Consider the following 27,373-nt stretch of genomic DNA (forward strand, 5'->3'; position numbering starts at 1 on the left):
CCATTTGACACACTCTTGACATACGCAATTTCTACTAAAGGGGTAGAATGGCACAATCAGTTTAACTGAGGATGTAGGCAGTTTTTCCAGAGGTGGTCAGCATCATAAGGAGATGATTTAGGCAAAACAAACATTTTTGTAAAAAAAATGACTTAGGTGATTATTTTAAGAGGGTGACGATATGAAGAAAATGAGCCAAAGTACCTGGAAACTGTGACTGCCATGGAGAACCTGGTTTCTTTCATCATTTACCAAATGTACCAATTAGGATTTGGATTGAATATGTAGCTAATAAGCAACTAGAAAACAAACATCTCAGTATTTCCATTTTAAAGAAAACTTTTTTAATTACTTGAAAAGAAATAAGAATTTTCTATTAATAGTTTGATACACTGAGGTTCCCAAGATTTAGGCATAAAAGCCTATTTATGTATTTATTTATTTATTTTGCCATTTCTATTTTCTTAATGTAATACATGAGTTGCTACACAGATTAAGTTTAATGAGCATGATTTCATTCATTTACGGGAAGAATATTGTTGAAAATATTGATTTCACTACAGGAAGAGGACCATGATAATTTTAATTTTACAGTGCCTGGGCAACACAGCATGCTTCACAATGCAACGCTTTCCAGTTTTTATTAGATCTGAATGCATTTCAAAATTATATCACTTTTCAAATTGATCATAATAACTGTATATTTACAGACAATGTTAATCACATTAGGGAAAATGGTTTCGCAAACAACGGCAATGCAAACTAATAGTGATAATGGTAAAAATTACAACGATAAACGGGGATTTAAAGTATTTTGAAATGAATGAGACAAACAAAACACTAAAATTTTGTTTTATAAAAATGGTCCTTGATAAATATTTATGTCACGTTTTCTCATTTTCAAACGATCTTGGTCTATGTGTGTAGTCACTCATTTAGTTTGGGAACTCTGCGTGCAGCTTTGGGTGCAGACATCGTTTAGATAGGATATATCTATTAATCTATCTGAAATGTTTGCATTATTTTCACAAACAGGCATCGTTAGAATAAATCACATTATGAGGTGTAACATTAAATAAGGTAAGATTACGTCGGTTTCAGCGCAGGCGTTACCTTTGCGAGTCGAGTAAACTCCAGGTTAGCTAACACTAGCTAAAATATCAAAGCTAATATTACTGGGACTTTTTTCGTCTTGTACAAATATACCCCCCTCCCCCGATGACTAAATTACAAATTAAAAAATGGTGAGTGTTTAACGTAGAGGATATAAAATCTGTACATCACGACAGGTCATCTAAACGCAAATATTATGTAATTTGTTTATAAAAAGCGGACAATGGTTAACCCGGTTTACAACTATTTCGGCTGTGTAATTTTGGGTTTTAGCCGGGCAACAGCGCGATACAGCGGATAAAATGAGAACTGTAGTGCTATTGCCTTCATTTGAAAAGATAAGTATTTGTAACCTTTATTATCAATATATCTGCCAGTACACTAATAAATGACCAGAAACCGAATGGTAGAGATAAATGCTGGTAATTGACATCTGACATCATGCATTGAAGAGTCATATGCTACTATAGAGTTGTTATATCTATACGTAGCAGTTACGGGAGTTGAACTGGAAAGACAAATCATGTTTTATTTTTTTCCTTTACGTTTTATTTTCCTTGAAATAGTAGGTTTTAGAGGCAAAGAAAATTTGAATTTTGTATTTGTCATATTACATTAGCCATTATTGTCACTTTTTTTTAATTGCATTGAATATTTATCTATGTTGACAAATCTGTCTAATAAATGTGGAAGAGAAGAAAGTTCAGTATTTCCTATAATATTGTTCCTACTGAAAATAGTCAAGTAAAGTGAAAGAACCAACATTAGGATTTTAGGTGAATGTACTTTACACCATCACTTTCAACAGTAATTATTACTGACTAAACAACCCTTTGGTTTCATTTTCAATTTATTTGCCGCCCATCATATGCAATGGATGATGCATAAGACAAACGCAGCAGGATTGCAGAAATAATAACAGAAGAGAATTGGAGAATGAATGCCAGTCTGGTTGTCACACACTGACAAATATTTGGAGAACGCCTGAAAATATATAAATAAATCAATGGATTAAAGTAAAATAAATAATAAATAAATGAAAAAAAAACAAACAAAAAAAAAAAACGTATATAATTAAGTATGAAAGCAAAACACTGAAGTACTCATTCAAGGGGGTCCTGCTGTGGCAGTCCTCTGCCAGTATTTAGAAGGCATTTTCAGTTGCAAAGTCACTGTCAGCTCTCCCATACAAGCCACCATTCATATTTTGTGCATTTCCTTACATTCATCGAAAGTTTCACTTGTGGTTTCCTGTTATAGGTGTGAGAGGAGTGTTTCCCCGTTCATCAGTCTTTGCACATTATGAGGATGCTGCAGGACGTATGAAGGGACAAAGGCAATTTTGCAAAGGCTATGCAAACCAGACATGACATCATTGCTCACATGGGTTGGAGGAGAACCAAAAAGCATCAGCAAAACTCCTGCTTTTTTCGCAGTTGACAACAGTTTATGAAATCTCCAACTCCGAAAATCAAAACTGAGAAACAGACACTGAAGTAAGTGGAAACTGCTGTCCACACAGACAAAAAAACAAAGATTTGTAAATGCTCATGTAACTGTATTTTGTAATTACAAATGTATATATCTATATTTGTATTCTAAATACAAAGAGTAGAACAGTTGGTAAAGTAGCGGTTGGTAAGAATTCAGTTTACCTCAGTCCCACAGCCACAATTTTCATTCTTTTGATTCATTTTTCAGAACATCGGGGTATTCAAAATAAAAATAATTCTATCTGTAAGAAGTCAACTTTACACACTGTGAGGAAATTCTTTTCAATTAAGGTTAACATTTTTATCAGCCCTGTTTACCAAAATTGTGCCTACGTAATGTCAGTGCGCCAAGAGAATGCACACATTTGCACACAATATTCATTCCCACATCAAAAACCCCATTCCATATTAGTCCATTGTGAGCAGGCAGCATCCATTGACCGTGTTGTACAGCAGTTTATAAAGAAGCAGCACTTACAAAAACAAAATATTTATTCAATTTTTTCATTGAGATATTTGTACAATTTTGCATTGAATCAAGCTTTTTTTTCTTTGTGAATGGGGTGTCCGTTAAATGGGGATCTTGATTGATTCATTGAATTTTTCAATAATTGCAATGACATTTTGTTGTTGATAGTCATTTACATGTGCCTGGAATAACCACATGATGAGACTTGAGCAAAAGTTGCTTTAAAAAAGGAAGACTGTTGTAAAAAAAAAGATATGGAGACATTCCAAACTATACAACGGAGATCCAGTAGGCCTTATGTTCTGAGAAGAGGTCAGGCATGTGTTTGAGAAGCACTTTTTGGTTGAGCTTTGAGGCAATGTTTAAGATGGCCTTGCTGGTGATGAGCCCATCTGTAAGTTGATACTATTAAGTCTGTGTTAAAAGAGCACTCCACCGATTTATTATTGCACACCAAATCATTTTCAACATATGATGGAAAGATAAAAAAAAGGATTATTACTGATGGGGCACGGCTAAAAACACAGACTTTGTTTTAAAAAACCATGCATTCTTTAAATGCCTGGAACCTACATAACCCGCAATGCAACTGCAGTGTGCAGGCCCATGCCTCATAAAGCTATGAGCTTCTAGCAGTAATGTGCATTCTGGTTCAGTAAACTATTGTTTCATTAACCACGCTCACACAAACCCAAATTCATTTCATTTCAAAATTTGTAGTCGTCAGTTCATCTGACGTCAGCAACATCTGGAGCTGCGGAAGGAATGATTTTATTCCTTCACAGACGAGGCCTCCCGAGGAACTTTAAGAAAGACCTTGAAGTGTTAAATCAGTGGAGTTTGTCGGTAGGTTTGAGTGAATGTTTGTGTTAGTTGAAGCGATGACGTGTATGAGAGAAAATGTTGTATTTGTGCTTAAAATGAGAAGTATTTGGTAAACCACTCCTGCTTTAGGCCCTCTGTCCCCCTCTGCTCCAGGTATGGACCCCTGCAAAACAGAAAAAGAGTAATATTAATGATTCAGAACTATAGTCAGGTTTGTTGCAAAATGCTAATATTTTATCAAGCAACATTATAAACAAGAAACTATATTGGCAAGTGGGGTGACTTTGGGCAATTGTAGTAAAGAAAACAACTGAAGCACTCCACATTGATTTTCCATGGTAATCCCACTCTGGTATTGGTTCAGTTACCCTGAGGGAAGCACAAAACAAGCCACACACCAGCAGATTCCCAAAAATCAATGGCTCAATGTCAAATTATTAACTTTGGTTTTCATTGTATTTTTAAATTTATATGGTGAGTGACCTTATTATCACAATAATGAAGGAATAAAAGAATTTCCCCTATGGGGATCAGTAAAGTTTATCTTATCTTATCTTATCTTATCTTATCTTATCTTATCTTATCTTATCTTATCTTATCTATCAGCCAGTTATTTTAGAAATGGATGAAAAGTAACTTATCTGCAAACGATATGTGAAGCTAAAACTTGGAAGATTTGTTTGGTTGTCAGGATACTACAAAGTGATTGCAATAAGTACTTTCCTAGGCTGAGGTAACCAACAATATTGCACAAATAAGAATCAGAGTATAACTCATCTACAAAGCTGCACAACACATGACCATGAACGCACCGCAACTCACAAAACAAGGCCCTGAAACCGCGGAAAAAAAAAAATTACTTTTGCCAGACCCGCAGCTCCTCATTGGAGTAAAATCACACAATTGAGAAACTCTACTTATAAAATGTGCTATTTACCATATTTCAAGGAATAATTATTAGAAACCCTACAGATGACTGTAAGTCTTTCACAAGAAACACATAAGATAGATTTAACTTTTATTCATGTCACATACCATTGTCCATACCTGACTGATTGGGCGTGAAAATATGCATGTGGGTCCTGGCAGGAAGGCGACACGTAGCGAATGCCTGTCTGGGGTGAAGGGCAGACAGGAAGTGGGGCAGTGGGCGCTGGAGTGGGAGGGATGCAGGAAGTTCCGGATCTCGAGGAGCGATCCAGGGACGAGGAGGAATGTTGATTTAGGGAGACGGAGGTGTGCTTGTGTGGTAAAGAGGACGAGGAGTAGTGGTGGGAAGTCTGAGCGTGACAGGTGGACTGGTGAGGGAGAGTCGAGGAGAAATGCTGATGGATGAAAGAGGGGGAGGAAGAGGAGGATGACGAAGAGGATTGGGGTAGAGGAACGCTCCTGTCATAAGTACTGGTGTTGGGGTTGCTGGTAATACCAGGAGGACACTCCCCTTGCTTCCTCTGTTAAAAAAAAACACATTCATCAACTGTTAAAAATATTTTTTTGATAATGGGATTTGAATCCACAGTGAAATTACTGAATTTATGATTACAGGGAGGCTTTTGTTAATTTAGTTTCATTGTGTCTTCTTATTTTTTCTAGTATTATGGCATTTTCCAGGAGTTACAGAGCCCCTTCACTTTTCTACAGTCAATTCACTTTAATTATGTCAATGAGAAAATTCAGGAAGTAGGAAGAAACTGATTGCAAATTGCAGATCACAGATGTCTAAAAATGTTAAGGGTAAAAATTCATGGATGATTTGTTCAGGTGAGTCTACCTGATTTGTTCATATAAACTTGGCCATTTCACAAACAGGTAAATAAAGGAATTAATATGCATATCGTGTGACTAGTTGCAAATTCTGCCGTATCTGACTGGCTAAGCTATAACTTGAGTTTTTGAAAATATGAGCTGTAATTATCTTCTTTAAGTGGAACAGCTGCTGTGCTCATCTGGGTATCAGTTGACACGCTTTCACAGCAGAGAAAAAAGTACAAAAATATCCCCAGAAAACTCAAGATTATTCACGCGGTGTGATCGACACACAACTTTTTTGTCTCTGCACATAGAGTTTTAAGCAGACTGAGGGAACAGATGGTCAGCCGAGAAGCGGGTTATGCTGCAGGAGTGCTTTTTGAGATGCCTTTTAACCACTCTGAAAACACATTAACAACCTTGCAAGCTCATGAAAGCAGAGTGCAGTGCTTTTCATAATACAACAAGTGAATATCTAGTCGGTTGAAATTATGTAGGATAAATAAAACTGGATCCTATTTTCAGTATTTAGACCTCAGTCATTTCTGGGATGAAAATCATTCTCATGTTGTTTTATATATAACATAATAAATATAATAAATGTCCGCGGTCACATTATTCAGATGTATATCACCGTAAAGACACAACTTCTTCCTGGCTCAGATCTGTAGTGTACTCTCGAGGTCAGATATAATGGAATCACAAGCATTCAAACACGAGGGTCTGTGCAACGGTTGAAGTTTTGTGCCTCGAGCCACAAAAAGAACCGTTGGCCTTGGTCCAGTGATCCCTTCTGGCTGGAAGGAGGCCGCATTTGATTTATACATTATGTGGATGAGCCGCAGACAAACTCACCCTCATGGTTGGGGTCACGCTCCCTGGGCGGGACTTGCTGTCATGGTGCCTGAGGATGCTGTTGTCCCCGGCAACAGGGGGGTGGAGCTGCAGCTGATGCCTCTCTTCCTGGAGGGAAGGATGAAGGACTTTCATTGGTCTTATTCACAGTTGGTTGGTGTTGTATGAGCATTGGGTCTGCAGGGTATACTTGTTTGTACACTTGCTTCACAGATGGCAGCCGTAGTAGCCGTGCACAGGGCATATTAAAAATGAACATTCATCCTAAAAATGTATGACTAAAAGTAAATAATGACAACACTGTTAAAACTTCCCATTTTGTCTGAAAAAATATATCATTTGAAGGTGAATACAAGTTATTTCATTTACTTCACAAAAACAACCTGACATGTTTCAGAATGCAAGTTAAAGGTATAATTATTTATTCCTTCATAAATTATATCAACTGACCAGAATACAGTGGTTAACTGTATTATTGCTCAAACATATTTTTGACACAACCAAACCCTGCTGTGCTATCTATGCTATTTAACCCAGTGTCAAATACTCAGAAGAGAAACTCAGACCAAAATGTTTATCCTGTCATTTTTCTCAACACTGAGATAATTACCTGACCCCTAAGAGGCACATAAGAATTCAGTTTTTACAGCTTTATCCTCTTTTACTTGCAATAGGGATGGGGGAGTTGCTCCTCATGAATGTACAGGAGATTAGTCACTAGCAGTGAAATAATGTATCATCATGTTATGAAATATGAATCACGCTGTCTAAAATGTTAAAAATCAAACATTAAACAGCATTGCTCTGCATTGTCATGTCTTTTTCTTTGTTCCGCATGATTTCAAATGCAATATAGAGGTTAATTTAAATGGTTCACGTGCAAATCTGGATCTGGACAACTTCGAGAGCTTTCCAGTCAGTGTGAGTGTTTTGGTCAAAAATTTTTGGTCGTAAATTTTAAACACAGTATCAAAAGAAAGTCCTCCGTTCTTCTTTTATGTTAAATATCTACCTGGCAGACAAAGAGCTAAGAAATTGTGGGTTCAGTCAAGATCAGGTTTTTCTTTTCTTTTTTTTTTCTATTTTAAGATCGGAATGCAAACCTTTTTGTTGCTAATGTGAAAATGCACACCCACCACTAAACGTTTAATGAGCTGGTCTCTCTCGCTCAGTCTCTCCTGGAGTTTTCCCAACTGTAGCTCATCACATCGTGGTTCCCTCCTCCTGCATCTTTCCTCTCGCTCGCGCAACCTGAAATCAAATGAACACTAACTTGTCCCCTCACGTCTGCCCCACCTTGTCCACATTCACTTTATCAACCCGAATATCGTAACTCACTCGTTCTCCAAAGCCACGATGCGGGCCTGTAGGTGCGATTGTGCGTTGCTGTATTCAGAGATCAAACTCTGCATCTCCTTCCTGTGCTCCTTCCTGATCTCCTCCACCTCCTCTCTCCTCTTCTCTTCTTCATCCCCCTCTATTTGTTTACCACTTTCTAGTTCCTCCTCTTTTACATCGTCCTCCTTTTTTTCCTCCCACTGTTTTTGGGACTCCTCCAGTTTCTCCATTTCCACCCTTAATTTCTCCACTTCTTCCTTCAGACGTTGTGCTTCGTCTTCCAGGTGATTTTCTCCCTTCTTTCCCAGTTCTGGACTCTCCTCTTCTTTCTCTTCAAGTTTTGAATTATCCTGTATTGACCTGCATGAGGAACAAAGATAGACTAAAAGTTTCTGTGCAGAATGTTTGTATGGGTTCTCAATTATGGTTGGTGGAAATACTCTCTTAACCCTTGTGTTGTCTTGTGGGTCAAAAGTGACCCACTACCATGTTTAGCTGTAGAAAAAAACACCTTAACCTATTTTTTTGCAACTTGAAATTTTATGACTTTTCTTAAAGAGACCCCATAATTAAAAAAAGTGATACTTCTTTTTTGTTTATGTGTCCATGTGGGCTGTACACCACTAGGGTACAAAGATTGTCTTATGGGTCATTTTTGACCTGTAGGACAAGGGGAGTAGACACAATATTAAGATCGCACGAGGGTTAAAGATGTAAATACAGATAGGTATTTAAAATAGATTCTTAGTTAAAGAAAAACATATATAGTGTTTATCATAAGTATTCACTCCCTTAGATGTTTTACCCTTTTAATCAATCATGGTCAATAAAATTTGGCTTTTTTTACACAAAAATTGATTGGAAAAAACTTTTTAATGTCAAAGTGAAAACAGATTTCTACAAAGTGATACCTTTAAGTGTAGATTTCTACAAAGTAAGATTTCTACAAAGCAATTTCTACAAAGAAAACAGATTTCTACAAAGTCTACAATGAAATAAAAATATATGCCCGATACCCACGCAACCTGACAGAGCTTGAGCAGTTTTGCTCAAGGAAGAATGGAGCAAAATAGCTGTGGGCAGATGCACATGACTTATCGAGATTTATCCACACAGACTCACTGCTGTGACTGCATCCAAAGGGGAATCCACAAAATACTGACGGGAAGGGGGTGATTAATTATGCAAACAATGAAATTTCTTTATATATTTTTATTTCATTGACATTGCTTTGTAGAAATCTGTTTTTACTTTGACATTAAAGAGTTTTTTCCAATAAATTTTTGTGTTAAAAAACCCAAATATTATTGACCATGATTGATTTATGAAAGCACTAAAAGGGTAAAACATCCAAGGGGGTGAATACTTATGATAGACACTGTATATATACTAATGGCACAGCTTTTGAATATTTAGTGAGAGAGGATATGAGAGAGGATACCGATAATAGGGTTAGATGGAGAATGTTGATTTGCTGTGGCGACCCCTGAAGAAGAAGGACTATGTGTATATAAGTATTAATTCATTAAAGTTTTGCAATGAACCCTAAGCAGCATTACCCTCTTTCTTATTTTGATTTTTCATAATTTTCTTAATGTCCTCTTTTATGTCTAGTCAGATCTCTACACTCCTAACAGCTCCTCTTCCAAACTGCTGAATCCTATCTTTCATTTAAGAATAGGTTAAAAACCTTTCTTTTTGAGAAAGCTTATAGTAAGGGCCAGGCTAGCCCCTTGTTATGCTGACATAGACTTACTCTGCTAACGGATATCCCATGATGCGCTTCTCTCATTCCTCCCACTCTTCCTCGCCTTTCTGCACCCGTCATTAATACGTGGTAGTAAACTCATATCTTCTCCTAAGTCCCTGAGCTCTCACAGGTTCCCAGGAGGTGCGGCTTGATCAACTACAGCAATCCTACCAGGCATGACCATTATTTCTTTAATGAATATTAAAGCTCTTATTATATCGTGTCAGTTATTACCATGTTACTGTCAGAACTGCTATTATTAGAATAAGATAATATGTGCCTGCCCCATCCAACCCTTATATCCAACACTATTCCGCAATTGCTTTCCATCTCCCTGTCCTCTCTCGCACTCTTTCTTTCCACTCCAGCTTCTGCCCAGTAAAAGGCAGCGCTCCAAGCCACTCTTGCCAAGTGCTTGCTCATGGGGGAATGTTTGATTTCTGTAAATCTTTTGAAATACTGCGATCCATACCTGCTCTACAAGGAAAGTGTCATGAGACTGGTCTGTTGTGATTTGGCGCTATATAGCTAAAAATCTGACTTGAATCTACATTAATTGCATTTGAAATTAAATTTCATGTCATTTTTTTTTACTTCCTCAGTCATATATTTGGAGCTAGAATATTTTTTTATTTTTATTGAGTTGAGAACGTTATTGAAAAAGGGAACAGATATTAGTTCAAGCCTTTGCAGTGCATAATTATCGCCTTACTTTTCCTTTAACTGTTTCTTCAGTGTTGCATTCTCTCTCTGCAGCTCCAGCATGGCACAACGACTCTCGTCTAGTTGCCGCTCGAAGACTTGGTACTGGTTCTGCTGTTTGAGGTCCTTAAAACACACACACACACACACCCAACATTGTCACATGGACATCCCTTTCAAGATGATCCATGCTTTTGCTTAAGTCAGTGGTGATGTTGTGTGAAGAAAATTTTTTTCCAATATAAATTCAATAAAAGGGACGTAGTAAACCTTGGTGTGACTAAATTGCGAGGCCATAATTTTCATACTTTTCTCAAAGTGAGTGTCCATTCTTTGACAGTTCAGTGGAAATTTTGGATGGCGCTAAGAGGGCAGTGTTCCATGGTTTAATCGCAAAAACTTGAAATTCCTAAAAACTCATGGGCTTATTACCAGAACGAGAATTTTCACAAGGGGAGCAGAACTGCATCTTTTTGGTCAGTCATCAGGTTCCAAGCCAAAATTTTTATTGACTTTTTTAACATTTTGTTCTCTTTTTCATTTCACCAAAATACCTAACAGGTACATGATAATGGATTACTATGTTTCTTCAAATTCAGTCAAACTGTATGGACCCATTGTAGGGGTAATGCCTTCACAACGTGTTTAATTAAATAAACTAAAATTAAACTGGTTTAACTGAGTTATGTTACACTATGAAGATGTTGACCAGTTGCAGATGCAGCATATTAACATAAAAAATGAGCGAATCCAGCATCTGATCTTGGTACGCTGAGCAAACTGCTGGCTCTGCTTTTCAAAATATGTGCATCTGCCCCTGAGCTTTGTGTCTGTGTTTGAGCGTATGGCAGTATTATGGGGCAGGATTTGCCCCAGAGCGTGCCACCTGTTGCAGGGCCATCATCTGTGTGTGTGCCTGTAGTTGAGCCTGTAGGTCTTCAATCTGCTGCATGTGTCTCTGGGTCATCTGTCTGCTCCACTCTGTGTGTTGCTGGGTTAACTCTGCGCGCTGCTTTTCTGATATCACACATATACACACACACACACACACACACACACAACCCCCCCCAAAAAAACATACAGACAATGAAATCAATTTGGCTTGCTATAACAGGTACCCATCTACTGTTGCCATGGTGAAGCGTATCCATGGCAATAGTACTTCAGTCTTTATTTTATAATCTCAATGTGTATAGGGTCATGTGAGTATGTTGTCCTTGTAGATGTGCTTGTAGAATGTGTTACACACTGCAATTGCTTCTGTGAGTGCTCATGCGTATGAATTACCTAACTCCAGGTGGTGCATTGTCTGTAGTCGGTTTCTCTCGGACAGCAGATCTTCTTTCGCCTGTCTCTCCAAGGCTTGCAGCACCATGCTGTGGCTGTGCCTCTCCTCGGCCAGAGACTGGCTTTGGGGCTCCTCCAACACATCAGGGCATATTTGTTTTTTTAAAAAGGAGCTTCTTTCTTTTTAGGTCACGCAGACATGTTATTGCAATACTGCACTTTGCTCGAAAGTGCTCACAGCACTTTTGAGCTGCTTAGCAGCTCAGCAGAGTTGCTGCACATTAGCACTCTGCAGTAATATTAACAAAATATTATTATTTTACAATATTACTAATGTGAATATGATAAATATTAATGTCAATTCTTAATGTTAATGCTAATGGTACTACTACTAATAATTATTATTATTAATGTTAATATTGACAAAATAAAAAAACAGCTAAATAAATTCAGTTGTAAAAGCTATAGAAGATTGTTAATATTTCTTTTTTTTTTGTCTTTACAATTTTCATGTATCCTGTACCTGTAGCAGGTCCCTGAGCTTCTTGTTTATCTCCTTGGTCTCTTGGACCTCTTTCTTTAGCCTGTCAAGTTCAGTATTGCCATGGCAATCATCTCCCGAGCCTGCCTTCTTTTTCTCCTCCTGCATCAGCGAGAAAATTATGAGCAAAGGACTGAACATTCCCTTTTTCCATCTCATCAGGTTACTTTCCAGAGTATAATTAAATACAGATAACACAATTGTTTTGGATTGTATGGACTCAGCCAGTTTTCTGTAAATCCACATAAAGAATGTTTCTCTGCTCTCAAAACAGGCTTATGGAACTAATTAAAAGTTTATTCAGAACTGCATTTCCATTATATGGCTCTCAATAGAAATAGATTTGACTTGGCAGCAGAGCATGAAATATTCAGGCTTTTTAATCTCGATTATGGTTGAACCTCCATCATTTAACATGTAATTTTTCAAAAACTGAAGTTAAGCAACTACAGTTGTTTTTCAGAATTCACAAAGTCATCCAGGGCCACAGAGCAAGGCATGCAAGTGTGTTTAAAGTTCCCATCCATTTCCAGAAATTATCTTGAGGTGTTAAATCAAAACTCAATGTTGAATTCCAATTACTGTGTCATTTTTGATGCACTCAGTGCCATTCCCTTCTCTGGCCAATATATCAGATGAAGCTGTTGGTCAGGCTAAATGTATAAATGTAAATCATCTACAGGCAAGGAAAATGTATTTATCATTTATTTAATAACCTTTTTTTTCAGTATTACTTGCTTTTCATCTAATCTAATGTAATCTAATCCAATCTAATCAATCTACATGTTCTTTGTGCGGAGGGGATTCTCATTGTAAAGGGAAAGCTTTAATCTAACAGACAGAAAATTATGCAAATGTGTATTGAAGTCCATTGAATTACTCAAATCTTGAATTAAAAAAAGATGTTTTCAGACTTATGGGTCTAAAAATTCAATTAACATTTTGCGGAGGTCAGTCAAAGAGGTATGCCTGACATTTCTTTTTATGCTGTGAAGAAACCTATTTACTTCACTAATATTATATTAATTTTGACTAAATCTCCCAGTTTCCTTTTTCTATAGGCACCAACCAGATTAAATCCTCAACCAGATAACCGTCACACATACAAAACCTCTTTAAAAAGAAAAAAAACATTGATTGACAGCATCAATGGTTTTAAAAGAAATGTAAAGTACCACTTTAAAGAAAAGATTCCCATGAAAAGATGTGGCATTTCCAGAACACTGTTGTAAACAAGTTACAGTAAACAACCTTGAAAATTATATGATTTAACGAAAAGATGACTTTAGACCTGCCTGTTACATAGGTGATTAAGCAATGAATGGCAAAATGTATTTGTAATTTACATATTGTGTTATATGCAATAGTGATAATTGACACACAAATGTAATCCAATTAAAGACATGCTTGACACCAAACATTATAAATGATAAATTGAATGGGAAGTGTCCATCATGACCGACCAAGTTGTTACAAGATGATGGTTTATTGTCCATGCAGATGTTTTTTTTTTATCCATGTAAGGCTCTCTCACCTTCAGCTCAGTCAGTTGACCTTCCAGCTCCTCTATCTGTGTCTGCAGTTCCTGCTTTCGGTTCTGCCATCTCTGCTCACTCTCGGCGACAGCTGCATTCATCTCTATCCTGAACTCTGCTCTGAGACGATCCTCACACTCTGCCCTGGAGGGAAACATCGCAAAGGTAAAGCAGAGCTCATACCCATGAGACATCTGTATTTACTTCTTCTTGAAACACTCAACATTTCTCTTGTGTCTTTCTTTTTTATATCACTAAGCTGTGCGAGAATCATTTCAAACTTCTTGCTTATATGGCATATGATTTTACAAATATATATAGATATCTTTTACATGCTCAGTATGTACAGGTATGATACAGTAAATACAAAAATACAGTATAATGTTCCAGATACATCATTATTCTGTTGTTTTCTTTCAGTTGTTTTGTAGCATATAAGATTAATTTAATTAATCAAAGTAGGAAAAAAGAGCACAACAGTTTGAATTAATCAACGTAAAAATAAGTACTGTTATTCTAAATTTTTGCAGGAGAAACGGACAGAAGAGTGTGAATGTGCTTTTGATGCTTTTATTGTGATATGACATGCTCGGGGTGTATAATTCTTAAAATGTAATTCAGAATGTGGTAGAATTTTTTTCAAACATTCTTGGTTTTTAACCACTGTGGTAACTTAAAAACACACAACAAGAAAGCAAATATATTGTATAAATCAAATATATTTTAATCTCGGTATAATACTGTTCATTATTTGCTTTTAATAATGACATATGTAAAGCTATTTGAAATAATGTTTTTTTTTTCAGGTCAGTCTGCAAGATCAGTTAATAGTTTTCATGATTATTCCTGTAACAACATTTATATCTACACAATTAGCATCTGCATCTGTGCCTTCCAATGCAATCCCCTGATTAAAAAAGCAGCATATGTCTTTGAATATGCAATGTAGTATATGTATAATAAATGTGCAATGGCGAGTCTGCGAGGCATAAAATGTTGGTAAACGTGTCTGGAAAGAAATGTTGAAATGTTTATTCTATTAATGTGGTTTTAAGCTGCAATGCACTTTATTTGTACATGAATGTGTGTTACTTTGGTAGTAATTTTGTTTTCCTTGCCCATTTCTGAATGTACCATTTCTAAATGGACAAGGATCGTCCTTGGAATGAACATTCATAGTTTGATTCTTTCCTCCTGGTGTGTCGAAGTATTGTTGAGCAAGACACTGAACCCCTAACTGCTCCTCTGGTGCTGCTAGATGGCGTGCAAACTGCTCATGGTTCATCCATGATGGGCTAAATGCAGAGAACGAATTTCTGCAAGGGATTAATAAAGTATAGTAAAATTAAAATAAAACAATTGCAATTGTAGCTGCTATGGATTACTGCAAGAAATCGCTGCAATGAGGGTAACCTAAAAATTCATCAACCCCAGAAACACATCTTCAAGAATCCCAAAGCTCTGCAACAACAAAGTGAAACAAGCCACTGGACTCATAAATGTGATGGTTAAGACAGTTTAGAGAATGAGCTCCGCACTTTAAAAACAATCCTTGTAACTCGAACGGCACAAGATCACCCAATCCAATTAAATATAGAACCTTAGGGCAGACAAGAACCACACTCTGCATTAGATCTTAAGAAACAGGCAACGGAGTATATGTGAGCAACAGTGGAGGACAAAGCACCAATTGCTGACTCTTTGCATCTTCGGAGAGTGGAAAGAGCCAGAAAGCAAACTGCATTCTTATCAGTTCCCCTTCCAATTCATCCAATTTGAGCATTTTGACTGCTCAAAGACATAGCTCACTTCTTCCCCAACACCACGTCTTGCGCAATGACTGGCACGATCGATCCTGACTGAGAGCAGAAGCTCCAATCTCTGAGAGCATTCTTGGTCTTATCAAGACCTGTGTTGGAGTTCAAAGCGAGAAAACCAACCTCAAAAGGTGGTTACCACAGCCGGAGCTGTTTTTGTTCCAAGACCCAGTGGAGTTTCCCCTTCAGGATTAAAATCCTCTAAAAACCACTTTGTTCTGGAAAGAAGAATAGTTTCAGGATAGGACGGAAAGGCCAAAGGAGTCTGAAGAAATAAAACTGAACAATATCAAAGCAGTTCAGGTCATCCTCACCTCTCAAGAGTGTAGGGGAAGATCTTCTTCAATGTTCTATCCAGAGAGATTACCCACTTCCCTATAAATAATGGGTACATCCTCACCTCAGTTATAGAAGGTGGCCTTCTTGAAGTCCCAGGGTGTCTGGAACACACAAAAGTTGTCTCCCAACTAATCAGAGAGGAATGAAAATGGGAGGGGCACCTTGCTGTCTTTTGGCTCAACCTCACAAAGGCATTATATGGCGCCTAACCCAACAAGCAATTAAAGACCATACAAGTCTGTCACCTCATACCCACCAAAATTAAGAACCTCACAAACTATTTTTGAGAGTTCCCTGGCTTGGAAATGGGCTCATAACTTGGTGCTCAATCTAAGTTATTCTCCTTGACTGTGACCTGAATGGTCCTGGCATCTGAGACAAAAAGCAGGGACTTGTTGCCCAAAGGCAGCATTCGGCAACTTCCTCGTCAGAACCTTGGATGAACTGACTCTAACCATCACATCAGTGATGCAGTTGAGCTCTCCAAGGCCTTGAAAGAGATAATCTTCTGGGCATCTGTAATTGTTAAACTACCCCAAACCAGTTTCCATTCAGGTAGTAGACAGGTTTTGTGTGATGGCTGGCGCCAGCGGAGAACCAAATTGAGAGGTCAGTGACCACCAATGGCACAAATATAATTAGCAGTGTTTAAGTAAATGCTCAAAAGCTCGGTCTGAGCCTGAGTTGTAATGGCTTTGCATGCTGGCCATTGAGTGGACCGTCGAGGCCAGAGCTTCTAAAAAAAGGAATCCTGGGTTGCAGAATCGTATATCAGTGCTACTGAGGCACAATATAGGGTCTGACAAGTAGGAGCAGGTGTTGGATGTTTTGAGATCAGAAATATCTGATAACTTCAAGGAACATTAATGAATAAATAGCCCAGCTAGAAACAAGGTAATACAATATTTAAACCACTTTCTAAAACCTGCATCTTATTAATACTTATCAGGGGAGATTTTCAGTTGAGGCGTTCATTGAAATATTTGGAACTTCTCAAAGACATCATTCCTCTAATAAAAAAGACTTTACAAATCCAAACACTAAACACCGGTAAGAGTTGAAATTCTGACTTGAGTTAATACTTTCAAATGTTTAGTTTAACATAAAAAAGTAATTACTGACAAAATTGTTGCTATTAGGGTCAACTTTTATACGTCTATCTTTTTGGTGCTGAGCAATAATGTCAAAACTTCTAACTCCAGTGAAATATAAATTGACTGAGTTCGAGTCCTTGGAAGACAGGGTTTTAATTAAATTATGTTAATTAAATACAGATGTATATATAATACTGGAAAGCCATACATCACTGCTGTATGTGCAAATAGGGGACAGTGAAAAAAATACTCCTTTTAGTGATAACTCCCTCTCTAAATAGGTAAGTGATATTGCAATAATTGTATGTAAATTCATAATCCAGTTGTGATGTTTATAAATGTTGTTTTAGGTCTTTGTTCACTTGCCATGAGGCTATAGATGAGAAATAGCAAGTTACTAAATTTGGTACAAAGCATCTAGAATCCCAGTCTTGAGATCAGTTGATTTAATACCCAAGTTCATTTTTAGATCAAACTCTGCATTCTGCTAAAAATGTAGGCACACAGCTGGCCTTTGGGCAGTTGAGAAGCTACCTTCGGCACGATCAACAGAAACGTTACACATCCTGACGACCTGACTCTCAAGCTGGAGTTTTCACAAAACATGAATTTATCATTGAATATGATCAGTTTGTTGGTCACCATCTTATTTATTGTACATGACTGTCCAATCAATTGGAGGAGGATGCTAATGTCAGATTGTGTGCATGAGGGAAAACTGTATGCAAACTGACATTTGATTGATTTGATGATTATCTTTAAGGTCTGCTTTTAACACAAATGCATAATTCGCTCATTCGCTATTATTTATCCTGCACTCCAGGTTGCAAGGGGGGTTAAAGCCTGGAGGTGGGGGTTCCACCTGGACCTGTCATGAGTTGATCACACGATCTGCGTGTTTTTGGATTGTGGGAGGAAATCGAAGAACCGGCAGAACATGCAGACTCCACAAAGAAAGGCCAGTCGGAATAAAATCCAGGGATCGTCTTGTTCTGGGGCGGCAGTGCAAACCACGTGCTGCAAACAGGCATGTTTTGTTTCATAATATACTGTTTCCTCTGTATAATGAGACATTGGTCTTCTGACGGCTATATTTTGGGGGGAAAAACAGACATGAAAATGAAATACCACAGAGGTCGAAGCAATTCTGTTATTTCTTTTACCTGATCTGGTCTTCTGTGTGTCGCTGGTTTTGTTCTAGAAGTTTTTTCTCTGTGTTTAGTCGGCTCTGTTCCAGGACTTTCTCCTCCAGCCGGTGTTTATCAGCCCGAAGGGACCCGATCTCTCTTTGCTGTCTTTCCCGCTGCCTCTCCATCTCCTCCTGCGTCTGAGCGAGTCGTGCGCGAGTCTGATGCAGGTCTTCCTCCAGGCGGGAGCACGGCGGTCCGCACATGTGACCCGCTTCAGTGCCAACCTTATCTTTCTTATCTTTTTGTTGGATGCAAGACCTCAACCGACAGATCTGTCGATTGAGTGATGAACAAAATTTACCAAAACAAACATCACAATGAGTTGTATGTTTACATTATCCGTTTTAAGTATAATCTGGCTTCTTACCTCACTGGTGGCGTCTTTGAGTTTTGCGTCAAACTCGTCCCTTTCTTTTTCGTGGCTCCTCCGTAGCTCCTCACCACTTTTCCTCTCCTCCTCAAGATGTGCACAAACCTTTCAAACATTACTCACAATTAGCATTGAGACCCAACCACATCCTTGTCATTATAAACCTTAAGTTAAAGTAATGGTCAATTTAAATTTAAATCCAGTGTCATGAATAAATGGATGTAGTGCATTCTGTGTCATTGATTCCACAACTTTATCATGCCTTTTTTTTTTTATCATAGCATATTTCACAACTTAATTCCTTTGAGCTTCTAGAAACAAAAATAAAGGATAAACAATCTTTGCCTGGTTACATTATCTAGTCATGACCGGTCAGAAAGAAAAGGAATTGTTAGGGGAAGCAAATAATTTATTCAATCAAGTGTGGTGACTGTGACCAAAATACTGTATATTCACACATTTTTTTTCCCAAATTTTACATGTCAAAACATCAGTGAAGAAGTATTTTATTCTGGATCTTCATAGGTTTTTTTCTATGTTCACATGTGCACGTCAAATACGCACACACACACACACACACACACACACACACACACACACACACACACACACACATCCATTAAAGGAAAAGGATTCATACAGGTGCTGTACAGTGAAATACAAAAGAAGCTATTATCATTCAGCAGTGTGTCCTTCTGTTCAAAATAATTAAATTAAATGTCTGACAGAGAGTGAAATTAAAATGATTGCCAAAGCTGAACAGCTGGTTATTTAATGCATTTCTGATCCTTGAGCACTGACATTCTGCTATGACAGCAATCACAATCATTTCACAGTTTTAAATGACATTTTAATGACCTATTTGAGTTGTTTTGTTTTTTTTTCCCGCGTACAAATGTAATGCTATAGGATTCCGCAAATGGCCATGTGTTAGCTTTGATTAAAAGATCTTTTCCTCAAAATTTACAATTTCAAGGGAGTGTAAAGAGATGCCCGCTCACCTCCTGGTTGGCCTTTTTCTCTGAGCTAAGAGCTTCTTGCACACTGTGTAGCTCCGCCGCATGTCTCCTCATAACTTCCTCTATCGCCTTCCGAACTTGCTCCTTCAGCCGTTTCCTATCCTCCTCCGCCTTCTCCGCCAATCTTTTTTTCTCCCCTTCAAGCTTCTGCTGCACATTGGCTCTCTCCATCTCTACTTGCTCGAAGTGCTTGTCCAACTGCGATCGGACGCGAACCCTTTCCACCTCCAATTCCTTGCGCAGACAGTCCACCTCCTCTTCCTTTTCCCTTCTCAGACGCTCTTTGACATCTTCTGCTTCTTTGTTTAGAGCTGCTTTCTCCTCTTCTCTTTCTCGGCGGAACCTGTTTCTCTCCTTTTCTAGGTGACTCCTTTCTTTTTCTCTGTCTCTCTGCAAGGTTTGTCTTTCTTTCTCAATCTCCCTCTGCAGTTTGTCCTTCTCATCATCTGCGTGTTTCTGGATGCGCCGCAGCTCCTCTGTCTGAGCTCTCACCATCTCAGAGCGCAAACTGGACAAGGCCTCAGCATGCTAAAAATACACATACAGAGTTTTGTATAAACTGTCCAAGTGCATCAACAGCAAGGTTCCTAAAGGTGTAAAGCATAACTCTGATAATGGAATTAATTCTTCACTTTCTTCAATTCCAATACTATCTTTATCCTTTGGGACATTTAACTCTGCAGTAGGCTGAAATAGACATTCCTACTTTCCAATAACCACACTTTAGGAACACATGTTGAGGAAAAATATCAATTTTATAATAGTGTGTGTGTGTGTGTACATCTTGTGTGTGTGTGAGATTGGTAACCTGGCGGATTTGCCTGGCATGATCATTATTTCTGCCGCTGCTCTGTAGCTCCAGCTCCCTGTTCCTGCTCTGCAGACGGTTCACCTGGCTCCTCAACTCCTCCACTTCAGAGCAAACACACACCTCACATGTTCCGTGGTTTAGCAGCTCCTCTGAGACACACACAAACACACACACACACACACACACACACACATACATTGTACTTAAGACCTTAAAACACTTGATAGCCTTAACCATGACAATTTATATTTCATTGTATTTCTTATTCTCCCTCCTTCCTACTATTATCTATAACTGTTATGTTTTTGCTTGAAACTCTGGCACAACAATTTCCTCCTTCGGGATAAATAAAGTTGTTCTCATCTCATCTCATCTCTCTCATACATGTTAAAAATACAACTCCAGCACATACAGGCATGCACAAATATGATAATTTGGAGGCAGAATGGACTTATAGTAGACTTATACATAAACTGGGTAGGATGACACTCTGATAAAACTGTTATTCATCTTTTGTGAAGGATGAATAATGTGAATTAGTTACATTTTTGTGTGTATTTACAACACAGTTTGACTGACGCTGAGTAAAAGCTGAGTAAGAATAATTGAAATGTACCAGGCTAAGCCTGGTTAAACTGATATAAGCGTTCTTAGCGCAGACAGGCAGGATGACGGGAGGACAGGCAAACGCGAGACATAGGAAGGGAGACTGACTACCTGCTCTGCTCTGCAGCTCATCCTCTTGCAGCAGCAGCCGCTCCTTGGCAACCATTAGCTCCTCCTCTGCCCGCTTGGCCACTCCCTCCGCCTCGGACACACGCCTCCGATCCAGTTCCAGCTCCTCCTCCAGGTCCTGGAGGGAGGCGTGATGACCAAGAGGAGAGTATTTGGCACGAGGGCGAATAAGGAGGACAATGCAGAGTGTTGCAGTTTTTGCAAAGAGAGACAGAGAGCGAAGCCGATAGCAAATTTGACACAGTTAATGAGGAAAGGGGAGAAAGAACAGAGGGTGAGAGAGACGAGGACGGGAGACGGAGAGGGAAAGAAATTGAGGCTGAAATGTGATGAATCAGGGAGTAATCCAGCACAGCTGTAAGCTTTTAATGGTCCACTGTGAGGGTTTGTGTCAGCTTTGTGCCAGTTCTGGTCGGGCTTCTTAATGCCCGAGCGTGAGGAGATATGGGCTGCGGCGATGCAGCGAAAATTATCCTTTCTAAGTCGTTAGGAGACATTTGGCGGCAAAAACAGCACACGGGAGGATCGTCTCCTCGCCTCTTGCTGCTTTTACCTTTCTTCCACTTCTCCAGCCAAAAAGTTAATTGGCTGGGCATGGAAGACACAGAGGTTCCCTTTTCTGTTAAGTACAAAATGTAATGTTAGCAATGGTGATGAAATGACGGGGAAATGTTCATGTTCACCTGGATCCTCTCTTGGAGTTTGACTGTGTTTCTTTTATTTTCCACGAGCCTCTCCAGGTGACCTTCCACTTCGGCCTCTGCTCTTTTCGCTCTTTCTCGCAAAGCGCTGTGCAATCCTTTCTTCTCCTCTTCTTCTTTCTCTTCCCACCTGTGCCGCTCCTCCCTCCATTCCGCCTCCATCCTCTTCCTCATTTCCTCTTTCTCGTTGTTCAGATCGTTCACCTTCTTCTCCCACAGCTCCCTCTCCAGTCTCACCGCTTGCCGCTTCTCCTCCTCTGCTCGATTGCTCTCCTCTCTCAATCTACTCACTTCCTCAAAGAGTTTCTCCTGTACACCTGTTAGTCTGTTCTCCTCCTCTTTCTTTTTCTCCTCATCCTCCCTCTGACTCAGCTCTTCTGTTCTCCCCTTCTCCTCCCTGTCTTTCTGTAGCTCCGCGCATTTGTCATCCACCTCTTGGATCTTCTCCATAGCTTTTTGCAGTTCTTTGGTCAGCCTCAGGCTCTCCTCCTCAGTGGCGCTGATCTGAGACCTGGCCTCCTGAAGCTCCTCTTCTGCAGCCCGGCATCTGTCTTCAAACACTTTTCTCAACTCAGCCTCGGTTTCACGCTCTCTCTCTTCGGACTGGATTCGGAAGCACTCGAACTCCGCCTGTACCTGTGCACACAGAGGGTCGTCATACTTTAAAATCGAAACACAGTCAAGACATCTTTTCATTGTCCAAAGAGTTGTAACATTCTAAAAACAGCTCCACTATTTAAGATGTGTTGTGACGTCTCTCTGACGCACGTCTCTTCCTCATAGTTGAACGGTAAATGTGAATTTTTTTTTGGGCGATTTTGAAAAAAAAAAAAAACAAAAAAAAAAAAAACGGTGAAGCTACGTGGAAAATAACTTTATAGTACAAATCCCTGAATAAATATAACCATTTAATTTATTTTTTCACTGGTATTGTAAAATTTAGCAATGCATAAACATCTTGTTGTGATATCCAATGAATGACCTTGTGGCAAAGTTGAAAAAAGGGTCATTAAAAAAAAAAAATCATCCCCAGTCTAGTTGAGATCAGATTAGAGCCATATAATGTCTTGTCCAAATTAAAAACATCTCACAAAAGGAAAAAAAGAAAATGATTTCACTTTGTTCTAATTTGTTCCTGTCCTTTTAAGGTCTTTGCTGTCAGGTGCAATTTTTATACTTAATATCCCATTACCTGGCTCTACTCCTTTTTTTTAATTGGTCAATTTTCAAATGTGGACAATTTAGGGCAAAATACTTTATAATAAAGCAGTTGCTGAGAAACTGCAAAACTCTAATATTATCAGTATCTGTGTTAGACTAAGGCGGCTTCCAACCACCTCCATGTATTATCAGAACATATTTACCTTGTATTATGGTACAGTATCATGGATGTTTATTCAATGACATGAAAAACATCCTTGTTAAAGTTAAATCAAACTGCTTTTTCAACAGAGTTGTAACAAGAATTTTGCTTTGTTTGGAGTTTTAGTCTCGTCTACAATCATCTTGGATCTGATGAGATGATTTATCTTAATCATATCAAAAGGGCTTTGTGAAACACATGGCATATTATAAACAGGACCAAAGTCAAACTTTTAATAATGTAAAAGTTTTAAGGTTGGCTGAGTAAATTGGTGTTTGTTCATAAAAGTGTAAAATAGAATTGCACTCGATGGGAATATTGTTTTAGGGAGGCGGGTCTATTGGAAGAATTTGTAACATTATTGGTGGTGTGAAAGCCAATTCTGGTCAAATACTTGATACACACAAAAGTATAAACCTGAATGACCTTAAGAATGGTAAGTGAAGAAAAAAAATTAAAAAAGAAAATAAAAATCTTGCATGGTTGCATATCAAAAATGTCATAGTCAGACATAGCTTTTGGTACTTGCCGGCACATTTTTAGTTGACTTTATAAGTATAACGTGATCTTGAAAAATGCATCAGTTTCAAATGAGCTCATTAGATCTAATAGGTAGTTATGATTCATATTGATGTTCTGCTGTGGTGCCCAGGATGGGAATTGCACATGATGTTTATTTACAGGCTTCCTGCATTGACTTATAATGCGATGCATCGAGGGAGATGTTGAATTGCTGCTTCTACAGGAAAACAACATGCCCTTGAAAAAGGATGTTGGCTCATCGCATCATGTGATGAGGAGAAGAGGACCCCTCTGCCGCCATCACACACACACACACACACACACACCTGGGCTCCGACTCTTTGCTGTTCATCCAAAGACTCCTGCAGCTCCAGGAGTCGCGTCCTCAGCGCCGAACCCTCCCCTTCCTGACACGTCTCCATCAGGATGCGATGCAGCTCCTCGTCATGGGCATAATTCAAGGCCTGCAGGGCTGCTTCCTGCTCCTCATTCTTCATGTTCAATGAATAAATCACCTAGTGAGTACCATTGGCAGACAAAGAGGGATTGTTAAGAATTCTGTTTCAAAGAAGTGAATTTTTAACAAATTGGCTGTGAACGCATCTGTGCATCCTAGGATCTTATCTTATGAAAGAATAAAAAGCAAAAAAAGACGCACTGATAAGTGTCATCCTCCAGTTCATATTTCATAATTATATGTCATTCTGAAACACCCTTAATGTGTTATAGTTTTGTAATTTATTGTTTGAAACATTTTTTGTTTTCATTGCTCTGGGATCTCTGTTGGTTCTGTCAGGCAGCAGGTTTCCTTAATTTAATATTTTTAAGTGAAGTTAGAGAGTGGACAACCGTCTTAAAGTACCTTTTTGCACCAATCTTTCAGTTGTAACAGTGAACCAGCTAATAGCTACCGCTGATACCAAAAGATCTTTGCAGGAAGTCAAGTCAGATTTTATTCAAGACACTTTACATGTCTGCACCAAACTCTTTCAAAATGATTTACAGAAGCTCAACACTGAAGAAAAACTGCCTCTTACTGAGGAGAACCCTCAGTAGAGATAGAAAGCAAGAATGTAATAGAGACAAGCGGGAAGAGGGTTGGGAGGGACAGGAACAAATGGTCTCATGCTTATAATAACAGCGGCGTTAACAGTTACATGGTAATTGCTGGCATGATACAGCTTAATTATTCATAAAAAAAATAATAACAATGGTGTACACCTGGCAAGACCATTAATCAGGTCACGCCTCCTGGGAACCAGAGAAATGAGAGCCAAGGGACTGGAAGATATGGAAGATATGATGTTATTATCATTCGATGATGAAGGGACATGAGTGCAGGATGGATAGGCGCAGTGGAAGGAATCAGAGACGTGCATCATGGGATGTTCCTCAGTAAACTTAAACAGTGGCGGTATAACAGAGGGGCTAGCCTCACTCAAACTATAAGCACTCTCAAAAAGAAAGGTTTTAAGGGTTTTCTTAAACAAAGAGAGGGTATCCTCAGGATGTAGACTGGAGAAGAAGGGGAGTTTGGTAACTGAGTGCTTCACAAGTCCAAGTTGCTTTGCGTCCTGGGAGTATAGAGATCTAACTGGATGGTAGGGTTTTGAGAGTTCTTTGAGATGGGAATAGTGTTATAAGACTATGTTAAGAGTATGTTCCCCTTAGTTTCTTCAACTGCACTTTTTATTTTTTACATGTTTTTGCAACTGTCTGAATCCTTAGACACTGATCCCACGGCAGAAATACTGTCATATATACAGCATCATAAAGACAGACAACTGACTGACACGGAAACAAATAATCCCAGTTACAAACAACTGACACGAAAGAGCAATACACTTCAATTAGATGTTTATAGGAGATTAAATTAGTCTGTCCTTTGCAGCTTTATGCAGCTATTTTGCTGGCCAACAGCATGTGTGGGGTCTCCCTCACCTTCTCTCCATTTAGACTGTGACTAATACATGAAATATGGTCTGCCTGATATTCACTTTAACCACTACACCATGCCTACAGTGCCATCATCTGCTCTTCCTGACCCTGACGTCTCATTTTCAAAGGTGTGTGTGTGTGTGTGTGTGTGTGTGTGTGTGTGTGTGTGTGTGTGTGTGTGTGTGTGTGTGTGTGTGTGTGTGTGCGTGCCCTTCGGCTGTAAAGGGCACATGGGCTCATATTTTACCCCGTCGCCTCTCTGTCTGTAGCACACAGCTGGCACTGCATAGCTGGGCATTCCCTTTAAGTGTGTGTGTGTGTGTGTGTGTGTGTGTGTGTGCATGCGCAATGTGTACATTGCCGACTATGTATCACAAACACTTAGATGGCATAAAGGTTTCATCCTCCATCCATAAATAGCAGATTGCTTTTCATTCAGCTTCTGATATCAATCATGGATGTGACATCTCCCTGAACCGGCCTCATGCTTGTAGTAAGCACTGGTCAACCAAAGGTGTTGGATAGATGCTTTCAGGTTTAACCTGACTAAAGGTCTAACTAGTTTCTAACCAGGACAGGATATTTTAAAAGATCAAAAACACATCAGAAAAAAAACGCATAATGTTGTGCGGCATTAAGAATGCTAATGTAATATAATTGCCCATACCTTCGTCCAAATAGTGTTAATTTGAGATCTTGTATGATCGAAACAAGTTGATTCATTCTTATAATGAGACAATATTCTATGAATGTCTTACATAATATCTTCTCCTTCCAATGAGTCTCTCACTTGTGTCTTTGCACATTTTCAATTCAACATTTTCTCGACTGTCCAGATGATGGCTAATTTAAAGGTGAAGGGTTAGATAATAAATATTTCAGATACAGATATACTGAAAACCCTGTTTGAGCTGCCAGCTGTTTGTGGACGAGTCTGGATGTCCCACCTATCCTAGGACCTCAGTTCTCATGAACTCCATGGCCCCGTGGGCTCACCCAAGGCATACAAGTCCTAGGTAAGGGATCAGATGAAATGCGGTTCATATGCTGATCTATGATAGAAAAAAAATTTGTTTTCCGTCCCTTCCCATCTGGAGTCAGGCCTGGGGATTGAGCTACTTGCTGAGCACCTGGTGGCCAGGTCTGCACCTCTGGGAACATTGTGGTTCACCCCAGTGGACATGAGGGTAGTCTCTCTCTGCCAGCTGGGGGATAACGTCAAGCTTAAGGAGTCCTATTTGGACTTTTCGACCTGTGTGGCTTGGTGCAGCTGCCCCTTTCAAGCCAAAGCAGAAGGCAAAAATTTGGGCATGGGGGGAGTTCTTTGAATTCCTTGGAATACTTCAGCAGCTCTAGAGAAGGAGGAAGCAGTGCACTGTCAATACTGTCTATGGTGGGATGACCTCAACTAGAGGTCAATCTTAACAACACGCCATCCAATGAATGATTGGAAGGCGCAATCGGAGAGCGATCGTCTTTGGTTTGATTCCCACCTCCCCCTTGTGTGTCGAAGTGTTGTTGAGCAAGACACTGAACCCCTAACTGCTCCCCTGGCACCGATGGACGGTAGCCAACTGCTCATGGTTCGTCCGTGATAAGTTACATACAGAGAATGAATTTTCCCAGAATGGGATTAATAAAGTATAAATTATTATAAGCAGAGACCAGGGACACAAGGTGGGCTCTCCTGTCACTGGGGCTGAAAGTTGTAGGGGTGGACACTAGAACACTGACCTCAGGTGATTTTCACCCACACAATTCTTGTCATGTGATTTTCATTGTGTTTCCATTGTCTGAGTTTTATGGGTCCTTGGGTA

At 39.1% G+C, this 27,373-nt stretch overlaps 1 protein-coding gene across 2 annotated transcripts in view; it reads right to left on the reverse strand.

The window, feature by feature from the left end:
• Positions 1-661: 661 nt before the first annotated feature.
• fam184b (family with sequence similarity 184 member B) overlaps positions 662-27,373 on the reverse strand; it is a 34,786-nt gene continuing 8,074 nt past the window's right edge. The window contains exons 2-18 of one of the 2 annotated variants that reach the window (XM_086156840.1): positions 23,945-24,133; positions 21,716-22,369; positions 21,015-21,150; positions 20,295-20,446; positions 19,469-20,014; positions 18,465-18,572; positions 18,071-18,369; positions 13,657-13,801; positions 12,105-12,224; positions 11,582-11,714; positions 11,181-11,311; positions 10,305-10,420; positions 7,843-8,202; positions 7,641-7,755; positions 6,505-6,612; positions 4,948-5,351; positions 662-4,063 (exon numbers count right to left, since the gene is read on the reverse strand). In XM_086156840.1, the coding sequence (XP_086012966.1) occupies positions 3,991-4,063; positions 4,948-5,351; positions 6,505-6,612; positions 7,641-7,755; positions 7,843-8,202; positions 10,305-10,420; positions 11,181-11,311; positions 11,582-11,714; positions 12,105-12,224; positions 13,657-13,801; positions 18,071-18,369; positions 18,465-18,572; positions 19,469-20,014; positions 20,295-20,446; positions 21,015-21,150; positions 21,716-22,369; positions 23,945-24,133 (3,789 nt within the window). In that variant the 3' untranslated portion in view covers positions 662-3,990. Of the gene's footprint in view, positions 4,064-4,935; positions 5,352-6,504; positions 6,613-7,640; positions 7,756-7,842; positions 8,203-10,304; positions 10,421-11,180; positions 11,312-11,581; positions 11,715-12,104; positions 12,225-13,656; positions 13,802-18,070; positions 18,370-18,464; positions 18,573-19,468; positions 20,015-20,294; positions 20,447-21,014; positions 21,151-21,715; positions 22,370-23,944; positions 24,134-27,373 lie in introns of both variants that reach the window. The other variant, XM_086156839.1, reaches the window with a different exon arrangement.

The sequence above is a fragment of the Fistularia commersonii genome, chromosome 12 (assembly GCF_037954325.1).
Source record: "Fistularia commersonii isolate RoL2024-O1a breed Wild chromosome 12, RoL_Fcom_v1.0, whole genome shotgun sequence".
Lineage (NCBI taxonomy): Eukaryota > Metazoa > Chordata > Actinopteri > Syngnathiformes > Fistulariidae > Fistularia > Fistularia commersonii.